At 34.9% G+C, this 14,147-nt stretch overlaps 1 protein-coding gene across 10 annotated transcripts in view; it reads left to right on the top strand.

The window, feature by feature from the left end:
• DNM1L (dynamin 1 like) overlaps nt 1-14,147 on the top strand; it is a 49,688-nt gene that overhangs the window by 20,897 nt on the left and 14,644 nt on the right. For 4 of the 10 annotated variants that reach the window (XM_055318562.1, XM_055318564.1, XM_055318567.1 and 1 more), the window contains exons 2-8: nt 2,272-2,419; nt 5,631-5,669; nt 7,145-7,191; nt 7,594-7,665; nt 10,767-10,853; nt 12,641-12,803; nt 13,595-13,715. In XM_055318562.1, coding sequence (XP_055174537.1) covers nt 2,272-2,419; nt 5,631-5,669; nt 7,145-7,191; nt 7,594-7,665; nt 10,767-10,853; nt 12,641-12,803; nt 13,595-13,715 — 677 coding nt within the window. Of the gene's footprint in view, nt 1-2,271; nt 2,420-2,479; nt 2,590-5,630; nt 5,670-7,144; nt 7,192-7,593; nt 7,666-10,766; nt 10,854-12,640; nt 12,804-13,594; nt 13,716-14,147 lie in introns of those variants that run through there. The other 6 variants (XM_055318565.1, XM_055318566.1, XM_055318569.1 and 3 more) reach the window with 3 other exon arrangements.

Genomic DNA, 14,147 nt, shown 5'->3' on the forward strand with positions numbered 1-14,147 from the left:
TATTCACAGTTTTGTAAACAGTCTGCTCATAAATAAACCCTTCTTAAATTAACCTAACTTGAGTGGACCATCTGCTTTCTGTAGACTCTTTCTGATTCAATAGATGAATTTAGGATTTTTGCCTTTGTAGAAAATATGAAAGTAATAGTCATACTAGTTTTGACTAAGAAGTATAGCACAGAGAAAATGTGCAGAAAATACTTACTATGAACTAAAGAAAATTATAAACATTTAAGATGTATAGGTTAGGGATTTATATATTATTTGATAATCTACTGTTTTTTAGTATTCTATTTATGCTTAGTTTCCGGAGTATGATCATTGAATATGGTTGTATAGAAGAATGCCCTTATGGATCTTCTTAGAGACAGATACACTACAATATTTAGGGATGAAGCATCATGATATATATAATTAATTCTCAAGTAGAACAGAAAAAAAAAGAAGTGTGTGTGTTTAAGAACAGACATAAAGCACATATGTCCAAATGTTAATTGGTGCATCTTTGTTAAGAAACGAATATTTCACTGTTAATATTTTCAAAACTCTTGTGGCTTTGAAATTTTCAAAATGAAAAGTTGGGAGATACAACAAAAAATGAAATTCTTACATGGATAAAGAGCTTTGTAAGCTAATAAGAAACATAAAGTGCCAGGATTTGAATAATCACTGAAAAATATAAAAAGCCTTTAAACAAAATGATCTTTGACTTCAGTAATAAATGTAAAATTATTTCTATTTATTTATTTTTTTTTAGGTTTTATTTATTTATTTGAGAGGGAGTGCATGCCCAAGAGCAGGGGGCAGGGGAAGCAGACTCCCTTCAGAGCATGGAGCCTGTTGGGGGTGAGGGGAGTGGACCCTAGGATCCAGTACCCCAGGATCTTGACCTTATCCAAAGGCAGATGCTTAACTGACTGAGCCACCTAGGCACCGCAGAAATGTACATTTAAATGAGCTATCAGTGTGTTCATCTATCAAAGTAGTAAAGGTTCAAAAAAGCGATAATGCCCAGTGCTGATGGGGTTGCAGAAAATTACAAGGGGAGTATAGTAAAATTACATGGGATCCTGCCACCTTGTGTGCAGTCTGACAGTATCTGTGAATGCTTAAGATCTCTATGCTCTTTAATCACAGCCATTCATTTAATGAAATAAATCTAATAAGATAAATGAGTAAGGTTATATGTATAAAGCACATGTACTGCAGCATTGTTTTTTTTTAACATTTTTTAATTTTTTTGAAATTTTTATTCATGATAGAGAGAGAGACAGAGACACAGGCAGAGGGAGAAGCAGGCTCCATGCACTGGGAGCCCGATGTGGGTCGATCCCGGGTCCCCAGGATCGCACCCTGGGCCAAAGGCAGGCGCCAAACTGCTGCGCCACCCAGGGATCCCTGCAGCATTGTTTTTTTCTGTTTTTGTTTTAAAAGATTCTATTTATTTATTCTTTAGAGACATACAGAGAGAGGCAGAGACACAGGCAGAGGGAGAAGCAGGCGCCCCAGGAGCTCCCCAGCATTGTTAATAGTAGCAAAAACCATTTAAATGTCCAAGTCAGTGTTTGATTTGACTTTACAAATAATAGAATACTACTTAACTATTAAACACAGAAATTACTATATTGATATGAAATAATCCATTTGCTACATTAAAAATCATGTTAGAGAAAAATACATATAAAACTACCCTATTTAAAGTAATTACTTTCATAGGCCTAATGTTATGTACCAATATTATACAGGCTTTGAAAACCTGGTTGAGAGAGTATCAAAAAAGGTGGGAAAGTTATAGGGGAGTGGGACTTTATTTTTTATTTTAAAAATTTTTGCAGGGGAGTGAGATTTTTGATACTCTCTCTTGGGAGTTTTTTTTATTCTAAAGATACAAAGATCACATAGTAGAAAATGTAACTAAACTTTGATTTTAAACATCTTTGCAATAATTTTCCCTTTAATTTATTCGTATGGTGCTTTCTTAGTATAGTCTTACTGAGTTACAAAAAAGTCTGTGGAGGGGTGCCTGGGTGGTTCAGTTGGTTAAGTGTCCAGATTTCCACTCAGGTTGTTGTCTCAGGGTCATGGGTGAGCCCTGTGTTAGGCTCTGCACTCAGCAGAGAGTCTGATTGAGATTCTTTCTCCCTCCCCTCTGCCCCTTCTCCTGCTGAACCATGCTCGTGCTTGTTTCTCTCTCTCCCAAATGAATAAATCTTTTAAAAAAAAAAAAGTCTGTGGACACACTAATTTTGCTCCTGTGTATTCTGTTTTCAGAGCAGTGGAAAGAGCTCAGTGCTAGAAAGCCTAGTGGGGAGGGACCTGCTTCCCAGAGGCACTGGTATTGTCACCCGGAGACCTCTCATTCTGCAGCTAGTCCATGTTTCACCCGAAGATAAGCGAAAAACAACAGGAGAAGAAAATGGTAAATTTTAGAATTGGAATAAAAACTATTTAAGAATTCTTCATATTTGCTTGAAAAATTTGCTTAAAAAAATACATGAATTGATTAGACAGAAATCAGTGGCTATAACAAAAGCAGAAGTCCTGTGAAGAGAAGTGGAATGAATGCGTCATTTCTCTTGTGGAAAAAGAGTAAGTTTTGTTTTGAGGACCATGAGTAGACATGTTTGGAATAGTACCTTTTTCATAATTCAGCTTATTAGTATACTGTCATTAATACTTATGGAGGATTTAGTGAGATACTTGATAATAGGAATCAGTTATTTTAAAGAAGTTTTTGTATTTTTTGGAGGTTTTTAATAAGCTTTTCTCACTTGTGTTGAAAATAATTTTATTTTTTAACTTTGATTTAGAAATGTAATCATTTTAGATATCTAGTTTAAAGATTTTAAATACAATTAAAATGACTTGCTTTTCAGTACAGCGGTGTTATCTCACCTTCCCTTTTCTGGTTTCACCATGTACCTGATAATTTTGAAATCTTTTGCCCTTCAAGCTAATAAAATATTATTTTTAGAAAGAGTTTTAATTTTTTATTTTTTTTCCTGTTGCTAAGGCTTACCTACATTACGTAGCACATACTATTCTGATTTTTAAGATCCACCCACTCCTACAATAGTAAATGTAGGACATTAAGATAAGAAAATATGTACTGTCCTTTATAGTAGTCCTTCTTTGGTTAAACTGAAAATATTTTGAGAAATGCTGTGTCTATAAACAGATATTAAATTGCTTTGTAAATATGTGTCCTATTTATATGAGTGGAGTTGAAATGTTTGGTGAAAATATATTTAATCTTCCTTGTTCAGTGTTTGACTCAGACTTTCTTATTTATGTAAGTGTAAAATGCTCTAATTATCACTTTGCAGCAGAGTACCATGTTTGTTACTTATCTGTAGAGATCTGTTTTTAGTGCCGTTTCATTCTACTTCTTAGATTCTGATCTAAGAAAGGATGATAGTATTAATGATATTGAAGTTCCTTTAATTTGTATCTTATTTTCCATTATTATAGGAGCATTGGTGGTGATGACCTGATTTATTTATTTTTTTTAGGGAAATTAAAAAAACCTATCATGATGTAGAAAGTTAATTACTGAAGCAAGTTAATGGAGTTGTACATGTTAACAAGTAGTATTTTTGGATAGACTGCCAGAGGATAGGTAGGAGCCTCTTAATTATATTAGGTAGTGTGTCTGGGTATATTTTTCATCACTTTCCATTTCTGTAATATTTCTTAATTATTGAAATTCTGAGCCTGGAATTTAATCATTTTGTACTAACCTATGGTTCAGCTTCATATATGTAGAATAACGCTTAAAATTTCATTCCCACTAACTTAGTTATCAGATCCCTTAAACTAAGACTTTAAGAAACTATATGGCATTAATTAGGTCTCTTTTGTTTAACTTTTTATTTTCTTCAGTCACCATGAAAAGGGCAGATGATAGATATCCTGCATGTCAGAAACTATTTGCAGAGGTGGGCAGTGTTTTTAGAAAAGACTATACATTCCAACTACGGAAGTGTCAATTCCTCAGTATCTCTGCTTATATGTTCACTATGTTTCGTTGATGTGTCTCCTCTTGGTGGTGGTCAGCAAATCTGCATATCTTAACGGATATATATATATATATATTTTTTCAAAGCTTAGTGCTTATATTTTACGTAAAAAACATAAAACCTCACTTAAAATGACAACTCAGCTACTGAGAACACAAAATAGATTTCATAAGTTTTCAGTATTAAATTTCGTATGTCCTATTAATAACTAGCATAGTTCTTCAGTTTCTCATCAGAGCCTCTTTATCCTCAGGATAAACAATCTATCTCATAAATCATTGTAAGTCAGAGAAAATCAGAAACAATGAAGCAGATAAATATTTAGTTAGCCAGAAGAGTATGAGCTCCTTGACATTCTGACAACTAGAGGGGAGAAAGGGAAGAAAACATAACCAGATGGAAGAACTTTCAAAAAAGAAAAAAATCAGTCTCTAACCATTTTGTATAGGGATTTATAACCTCAGAGGGCTTTGTTATGTAAGAAAGGCCCAAGTTATCAATAGTAGGTTAATTTAAGAGCAGTATATTTTAGGATGACATGAAGTAGTATAATCCATTTTAGATATGGGTTCATCAAAACAGACTAAAATAAAGTATTTAATGTTTAATATGTATAATTATCAGGAAATTTTATTCAATGTGGAATCCTTCATTCTGCCAACTATTTAGGATAATTAATAATTGTCAATATGTAGAATTTCTCAGCTTGCACCCCTTTTGCCAGTTAAAAAGAATTTTCTGATAAAATCTTTTTTTTTCTTTAAAGATTTTATTTATTTATTCATGAGAGACACAGAGAAAGAGAGGCAGAGACACAGGCAGAGGGAGAAGCAGGCTCCATTCAGAGAGCCTTGACATGGGACTTTATCATGCCCTGGGCTGAAGGCAGCTTGAGCCACCCGGGCTGCCCTTTTCTGATAAAACATTATTAAAAACATATTCACACTGTTTTAGAATAAGATGGTGGTGTAATTTGAAATTTGAACTTCATTATTATCTTTCATATATTTTAAAGAAATAAATCAAGCTTTCCTTAGATTTCTTTTTAGGTGAAATCCAAAAATAGCATGCTGATTAAAAACCAAAATTGTTTTTATGGTGTTCTTTTAAATTGAGTATATATTTCAAAGAATATAATAATCCCTTATAAATCTTAATTTTTATGAATAGGGTAAAAACTTGTATATATTTACTTTCAAGGTTTTGAAAGATATGTTTGGTATGGTTTGTAGATTTTTTTTATACCAGGCAATTTCTCTTTCCCCATAGTCATAGATCAAATATATTAATACTTAAGGCAAATTTTTGGAGAGTGAATTAATTTTAATACAGTTGTGTTAGAACTAGAAACCAGAAGTAAAACAATTAGTTGTAATGGAAAATAAGTAAATTATGACACATAGTATGCTTTATTCATATCATTAAAATCTATACATCCCTTTAATTATAATTAATTATAATGGGAATTATAGTCGTAAATTTTTAATAATTGAATGCTCTGTGCATTTGAAATGTGTTCAGGTTTCTACACATTTGATTTTTTAAAAAGGTTTAAAATATTAGGGATAAGCATTAAACTTATCATTCTGTGCTGTTTCTCTTTAACTACAGACCCTGCTACATGGAAAAACTCAAGACACCTTTCTAAAGGTTTCCTTTATCCATTTGTTTTTGGCCCTTCTTTTTCTAGTATGCCTGCATGTGTGCTATGTACTCTTACAGGCTGTGTGCATTATTTTTCTTCCATTTTTATTTGCCTATCCACATTGATTGATTGCAGGTGGTTCTTGTTCCCTTTTGGCATTGCATCAGAATGCAGGCTTTTTTTGGTGGTGAATGTATTTTATTTTTATTTTCAAAAACATGCTTGTTAAGCCAGGCCTCCTTTATACGATAAGGTAAATTTAAAACACCCCTTTGGTATGTAGTACCTCCTCTTTGAGTTCTGTTCACCTAGATTACTCCAGTCCTCCAATGAGACTTCTTGGAAGAAGGTACTAAGCTTCAAGTAGGTGAGCATTTTACTTGCAAAAAGGATCCAGTTTTATTTACCTTATTTCCACCAAAGATCAAATCACCTTTTCTTCAATATTTATTTGAATATCTTTAGTCATTTTTATTTTGATTTCAGTGGCTGATATGCATTATTCATAAACTCAGTCGTTAAGATATTTAAAACTCTAAATTTGGCAAAAGCAGAATAGCTGTGCTTAGGGAAGGGAATTAGGTTATCTTTCTACAATTAAACATGTCCAGTTTCTCTGAGAAAACTAGAACAAAATGTGCTCGCCAAGATTTAGACCCCTTGAAAACAGTGGCTACAGTGAATATATTTTCCTTTTTTTCCAGCAAGTGCAGGAAGGACAGACCTATTACTGGAAACTCATGTAGAGTAGTGATTTCATACAATAGTTATGATAGGTCTGTCTCTACCCGCCTCCCTCTCCCCCCAACATACATTCATTTCATTTCTTTCCAACCTTCACTTCCAAGGGAAAACATAGTCTTGGCCCCGGGGTGTGGGGTGGGAAATCACCTTGAAAGTGCATATAAATTACATAATGCACTACTGAGAGAGCTCTTTAAAGGAACAATAAATTGTGACTTATAGGTAACCAGTAGGAAACCAAATTAAAAACAAAATGGATTTAATATCTGTTTCATTCACATATTGCAAATTTTTACCTTGAATTACATGTGGAAATCTATTATATGTGCTTTTCGCATTACTCAGTAGGATTCTTAGTTTTTCTTCTTTTAGCCATTTGCTTGAGTTACTTTCCTCATATAAACTGCTTTATGTGTAAGATATTTAAAAACAAAGTATATATTTTTACTATGATATAATTACATACAGAATATGAAGAGAAGTGAACAATTTTATTTGTAGAATCTAGGTTTCAGATCTAGATTTCAAAAGGAAGACCTGTGAGTAACTCTGAAAATAGTCACTTTTTGAAATATAGGATACAGTTTTTAAAATACGAAAATATAATTTAGTAGATCTTAAAATACTGTTTATCAGCGGCAAAAAGAAACAAATGATACTATGTTGCCTTTTTGAATTCCTAAGATAAAAAGGTAATTGCCATAGTTTCCAATAAATGGAATTTTTCTTTTTCCAGGGGTTGAAGCAGAAGAATGGGGTAAATTTCTTCACACCAAAAATAAGGTAATCAGTCACACAAGAATATTATGAAGAAATAACATGTTGAAAATTTTTTTTTGTACAGATAGTTGATCATTTCTTATCATTGGTGATGTAGTATGTTAACTTGAAGCAACTACTCCTTGTAAAATAAATATTATCTTGGTAACATGTCTAACTATAGCAGTTTATTTGGAAAACACATTAAGTTGAGTCTTACCGTAATTTGGAAATTAATTGTTGTGGGATCAAGCAGCTTTGAAAAGCTCATATCAAACTCCTTGGCTCAGCAAATACATGTGTATATTAGTATTTACTAATTCTCTTAAGCAGATCCATGGGCCTCCTTGAAATTTATTGACTCCTTGCTTAAGAACTGTTGATCTTACTATGAGTGTTGTGCTTTTTTGTTTCAATAATTTTCAGCTTTACACGGATTTTGATGAAATTCGACAAGAAATTGAAAATGAAACAGAAAGGATTTCAGGAAATAATAAGGTAGGCATTTTTTAGAGCTAGAACACATAAACGTTGTAAATATATCATTCAGAGTATTCTGTATACAATGTATGATGGGCATTGTAAATTCATAGTCTTGGTATTTGAAATTAATGGAGATTTTCACAAAGATGTAAAAACTTAAATCCCTTTTGTTTCTTAGAGCTTTTATGTTCTACCAGATATTTCATTTAGATGCTTATTTTTTTTTTTTTAAGATTTTATTTATTTATTCATGATAGTCACACAGAGAGAGACAGAGAGGCAGAGACACAGGCAGAGGGAGAAGCAGGCTCCATGCAGGGAGCCTGACGTGGGATTCAACCCCGGGTCTCCAGGATCGTGCCCGGGCCAAAGGCAGGCGCCAAACCGCTGCGCCACCCAGGGATCCCTAGGTGCTTATTCTTGATCGTGATGTACATACCACTTACATAATTTTTCTATTTAATACTGCTATAATAAGTTACCTTTTCCTAACAGATTGATTGTACTCTAACTCAAGAGGCATTGTGTAGCTTCTGAGAGTTTGAAGAACCTTCTTTTTTTTTAAATTTATTTTTATTTTTATTTTTTTAAAGGTTTTATTTATTTATTTATGAGAAACACAGAGAGAGGCAGAGACACAGGCAGAGGGAGAAGCAGGCACCATGCAGGGAGCCTGATGTGGGACTCCATCCGAGGACCTGGGGATCAGCCCTGGGCCGAAGGCAGACCCTCAACCGCTGAGCCACCCTGGCGTCCCTCTTTTTTTTTTTTTTTTAACATTTTATTTATTTAACCATGAGAGACCTAGAGATCGGCAGAGGCACAGGCAGAGGGGGAGAAGCAGGCTCCATTCAGGGAGCCTGACGTGGTGGGACTCAATCCCGGGTCTCCAGGATCATGCCCTGGGCTGAAGGCGGTGCTAAACCGCTGAGCCACCCGGGCTGCCCCAAGAACTTTCTTTCTTACCTGAATAATAAGGATAGAGGTACTTATGAAAGCAAAGAGAGACTGGCTTTTTTTCAGTGAAAATGAAAACCAGTGTTAGCAGCTTAATTATTTTCCTGTTTTCTAACATTGTGAGAATTTAAAGTAAATTTGGTGTCTAAGATGCCATTAACCTGACACAGGCACTGTCACTGCTTCCTATAAATGCTTCTGTTTTCTCTTTTTTTATTCTTGCTACCATTCTCTGTTCCCTCCCCCCCTTTTTAAAAATCTCCATTCTTGTATTATCCAGAGGCTCTTTATTTTTTATTTTTTTAACGATTTAATTTATTCATGAGAGACGGGGGTGCTGGAGGGGCGGACACTGACACAGGCAGAGGGAGAAGCAGGCTCCATTCCATGCAGGGAGCCTGATGGACTGAATCCTGGGTTTCCAGGACCGTACCCTGGGCTGAAGGCAGCACTAAACCACTGAGCCACCGGGGCTGCCCTCCAGAGGCCCTTTAATCCCACAAGTGGGCCATAACCCAGAATATTCAACAAGTATTCATTGAGCCCTTTAATCTGCCAGATGCTGTGCTAGAGAGGTTGTCCTGACAGGCGTTTTTGGAGCCGTATCAATTCTTTATGCCTAGTAAGGAGATTATCTCTCTGACTGACTAAGCTTTGTTTGTTATTGAACTGGTAACTGAGTTACTGCTGCTGCTGCTACCATACTTTCCTGAATTTCTAACAATTGTGTTGTAAAAAGAAGAGGTAGAAAAAGTGGCAAGAAACTAGATTAGCTTCTCCTTGGTCCTGTAACTGTTTTCAGGGATAATTTTGACTTTGGGGGTATTATTAATCATAATACCAATCTGAATTCTCCTGCATCCCCATGGATTTACTGAACTTAGGAATTGGTGGTAATTTCACATAGGGCTAGAATTGAGTGCATGTGACTAGTGTTTCAGAAAGTTTTAGTTACATTAAACTGAATGTCATGAAAGATAGAGTCTGTATACCAACAAGATGTTTAATTTATGGTGGGGATGTGATATACTTACCTAGCAGGTTTTCTTACCCACAGTGTCCAAAGGATGAGAAGTCCCCTACCCCCAAATCTGTGAAAAGTCTCTTCTTTCCTAAGTCATATTTGTAATGAAGTAAATACTTTGATCTTATGTAAGTAATTTTATATGTACAAATATCTAAATGATTTCATATGCCTAACATAAAACCCTGAAGGATTTAAAATATCTGTGAGATTGGAATTATAGAAGCAGTTGAGTAAATCTTTGTATTAAACATGATAAGGGAATGCCTAAGAAAGCACACAACCTAGGTAGGTATGCTGAATATCAGCATATGACTTTGAACACTGGTGTATTTGAAGTAGAAAAGTAGTTTGGAGAAACCCAATATATCTCAAAGTAAAGGATGTTCCAAAAAAGCTTTCTGGGAAGTTAGAATTTTCAATGGATTAATGAAAGAAGATAGAAAGTAGGTAAGAGAAAAGGACATTTAAGGGCATGTGCAAAGACAAGTTATGCATATTTTTTGTGTGCCCTTTAACTTGTAGCTGGCTCAGCTTCAAAATTTTTAGAGGGCTAGTGTTGAAGAGAAGGCAGTCTGTATAATAAATAATCTCAGTCCAGGGGAGAGAAAATAGAGGTATCTCTCATTATCCAAATTCTAACTACTTGAATTCAGGGATCTGAAGATTTAGGTAAATTTTCTGAAGAATCTCTTAAAATACACACTCTTGCTACTTGATAGTCATAGATTAGGAACCAAGTTGAAATGGATAACTTGTTTGCCCATGCCTCACTGTCTACTCAACCTCATAAATTTGGATAGTGATACAGTTTTCTTTAGTTCAGCACTAAGTCTATTAAACATATTTAAGAAGTTGTATCTGTTCAGAATCAAGAGACAAGGATATAAAATAATGCAGGGGAAATAAATTTTTGTATATCGATGTTACAGAATTGGATAAGATTATCACCTGCTATATGGCTGGCTGCCTTACTTGATGTGTTTCCTCAGGTTTTGATTGTTTAAATGTTCATAGTTTAATTCATACTTAAAAGCATCTAATGTCTATCTGCTTGAAGGGAGGTATACTTTAGCAATTTATATTTCACTGAAATTTTAATGTGACTTTAATATATTTTAAAACTTATTTTTAGGGAGTAAGCCCTGAGCCAATTCATCTTAAGATTTTTTCACCCAATGTTGTCAATCTGACACTTGTGGATTTGCCAGGAATGACCAAGGTAAAGATTAGTTGTTACTCATTGTGGATTTGGTCATATTTGTTTTCAATTGTGGTCATTTTTGCTTTACCTTATGAGAATAATCAGCTTTTTCCCCCCCCCAGTTGATCTATTAGCAGCATTGAATATAGTCGAGCCCTCCCTTCTCATTGAAATATTTTCTTTACTTGGCTTCCAGGATACCATACTCTGCAGGTTTCTCTCCAGTCTTACTGGCCACTCCTTCTCTGTCTCTTTTGCTGGTTTCTTATCTTCCCAGTGTTTCCACAGTGAGTGCCCAGAGCTATTTTTAGACCTCTTGTCAGTTGGGTACACTACCCTCCCCCCCGCACCATTGATTTCATCCAAACTATGGCTTTAAATATATGAATGTCTGTATGCTGACAGCATTTAAACATCTCCAGACTTGTATATCCCAACTCTCTATTTGGCACGTACACTGAAGTGTCTAATAGGTAAACTTTGTGTCTCATGCTAAATTTCTTACCTATTCCCTCAATCTTACTTCATATTTCTGTAGTCTCCACCACCTCAATAAATGGCAACTTTCTTCTTTCTTAGGCCAAAAAATTTGTAGTCATCCTTGACGTGACACGTTTTATTCCACACCCTACTTTCTCAGAAGATCCTTTTGGTTTTCTTTTCTTTTTTTTTTTTTTTTTAATATTTTTATTTATTTTTTCATGGTAGACATAGAGAGGCAGAGACATAGGCAAAGGGAGAAGTAGGCTCCATGCAGGGAGCCCGATGTGGGACTTGATCCCCGGACTCCAGGATCACACCCTGGGCCAAAGGAAGGCGCTGAACCACTGAGCCACCCAGGGATCCCCTCCTTTTGGTTTTCCTTACATTTAAAATCTATCCAGAACTCCATTTTATCTTACAAATTTGTAGCTACCATCCTGATCTAGCCACTATCCTATCAGCTGGATTACTACAATAGCCCTCCTAATAGGTCTTCCTCATAAACTTATTCTTAAGCAGCCAGAATGATGCTATTAAGGTGAAGATTAGATTATGTCATTCCTTGGCTCAAAATCTCCAGTGGGTTTTCATTTCATTCACAATAAAAGCTTAAGTTCTTAAAAGTGATTTAAAATATCCCTGTTATTCTAACTCTTTCTGTTTGAGTTTTCTGCCCTTACTATTCATTGTGCTGGAATATTCTTCCCTCAGATATCTGCATGTACTTCTCCCTTATCTCCTTTAGTTTCTGCTCATTCTCTTAAATGTCATTATCTGAGTGACTTTTCCCCCTCATTTCTCTTTTTAAAAGCATAATCCTAAAGTAATTATTTAAAAGTATAACCTTATCTGATCACTCCCTAGCTCCTTGTTCTGCTTAATGTTTTCCATAGCTCTGCCACCACCTAGATACTATATATATGTATTTGCTATATATATATGTATTCTCATCACTAAAATATAAACTTAATGAAGACAGGAATCTTGGTCTTTTTTTTTTTTTTAAATCACTACTGTGACATCTGATGTATAACGGTGCCTGAATTATAGTAGGTTGCCAATAAATACTTGCTAATTGAATGAACGAATGGATTTGCCTCTGGGCATTGACCAGTCCTTTACACGGTAAACTTTTGATATTTGCAAGAAATATGTTTTGGGACTTTAATACTACCAAATTCATATATAATGCTAGTACTATATGCGTTCTTCATTTTTACTATCTGTGAATGGAGTAATACCTATATTCTTTAGATTAAATTGGCGGGGGGGAAGCTGAGTTGATTTTTATTATTAGTTCCTTGCTCATCTGTTCGGTTCAGGTGCCTGTAGGTGATCAACCTAAGGATATCGAGCTTCAAATCAGAGAGCTCATTCTTCGGTTCATCAGTAATCCAAATTCCATCATCCTTGCTGTCACTGCTGCTAATACAGATATGGCAACATCAGAGGCACTTAAGATTTCAAGAGAGGTAGATCCAGATGGTAAGGACAGATATTAATATTTAATGAGATCCTTGATTAACAGTGGTAAATCTACCCTCAAGAAAGGAGTATTTATTTTTAAAAGTAATTTCTCTAGCTATTAATAAAGATTTAAAAAATAATGCATTCCTATTTTGCTTATAATTACAAATAGATATTCTGATGGAAATTAAACTTTAATGGGTTAGTTGCTGTATAGACAAGGCAAAAGCACTTGACACAATATCCATATTTGTAATAGTTGCCTAATGATTTTAAAATTATAAGATGGTTTTGTAAAGAGGACTTGTTTTGTATAAATAAAATGATTTAGATTTTTAAATGGTTGACTTCTAAGAATAAACTCTCATAATCATTGTAGATGATTGTGTTACCTACATTCTGCAGAGGTAGAAAACATTTAGACAGGGCAGAGGAAATTCTTAGAAATAAAGGTAAAATCCTTTTAAGAAGCATTTGTAACTCCAAGGATTATGTTTGTAAGTCCTAATTTAGTTCATACTGTGGGTCAGTGTATGATATTTGACTAATGCTGTGGTGTGCATTTCTTTATATAAAATGGCAGCTTGCAGGGATTAGTTATTATTGCTGCTAATAAATGTAGCTTTGCTTCATACCCCTATAATTAGTTTTTAAAAAGTATTTGTAAGCAAAGGTCAGAAAAGCATTATTAAAATGACAGAGATAATGTTAAGGAGGGATTATAGATGAGGATTTTTTCCTTATTAATACCTAATAGCTTTATTTAATGGATCATTTTCTTCTTTGTTTTTGTTTTTTACATTTATCAGGTCGCAGAACCTTAGCTGTAATCACTAAACTTGACCTCATGGATGCGGGTACTGATGCCATGGATGTATTGATGGGAAGGGTTATACCAGTCAAACTTGGAATAATTGGAGTAGTTAACAGGTTAGCAATCAAGAATGTGATAAGAATTGCAGCATTCCCATTTCAAAGGAAATCTGAATTTTATTTTTATTTTTTAAAAATATTTTATTTATTTATTTGACACAGAGAAAGAGCACAAGCAGGGGGAGTGGCAGGCAGAGGAAGAGAGAGAAGCAGGCTCTTCATTGAACAGGGACCCTGGGATCATGACCTGAACCGAAGGCAGATGCTTAACCGACTGAGTCACCCAGGCGCCCGCAAATCTGAATTTTAAATATTTTTTTTTTAATTTTTTTTTTAATTTTTATTTATTTATGATAGGCACACAGTGAGAGAGAGAGAGAGAGGCAGAGACACAGGCAGAGGGAGAAGCAGGCTCCATGCACCGGGAGCCCGACGTGGGATTCGATCCCGGGTCTCCAGGATCGCGCCCTGGGCCAAAGGCAGGCGCCA

The sequence above is a fragment of the Nyctereutes procyonoides genome, unplaced genomic scaffold (genome assembly GCF_905146905.1).
Source record: "Nyctereutes procyonoides isolate TBG_1078 unplaced genomic scaffold, NYPRO_anot_genome, whole genome shotgun sequence".
Taxonomy (NCBI): domain Eukaryota; kingdom Metazoa; phylum Chordata; class Mammalia; order Carnivora; family Canidae; genus Nyctereutes; species Nyctereutes procyonoides.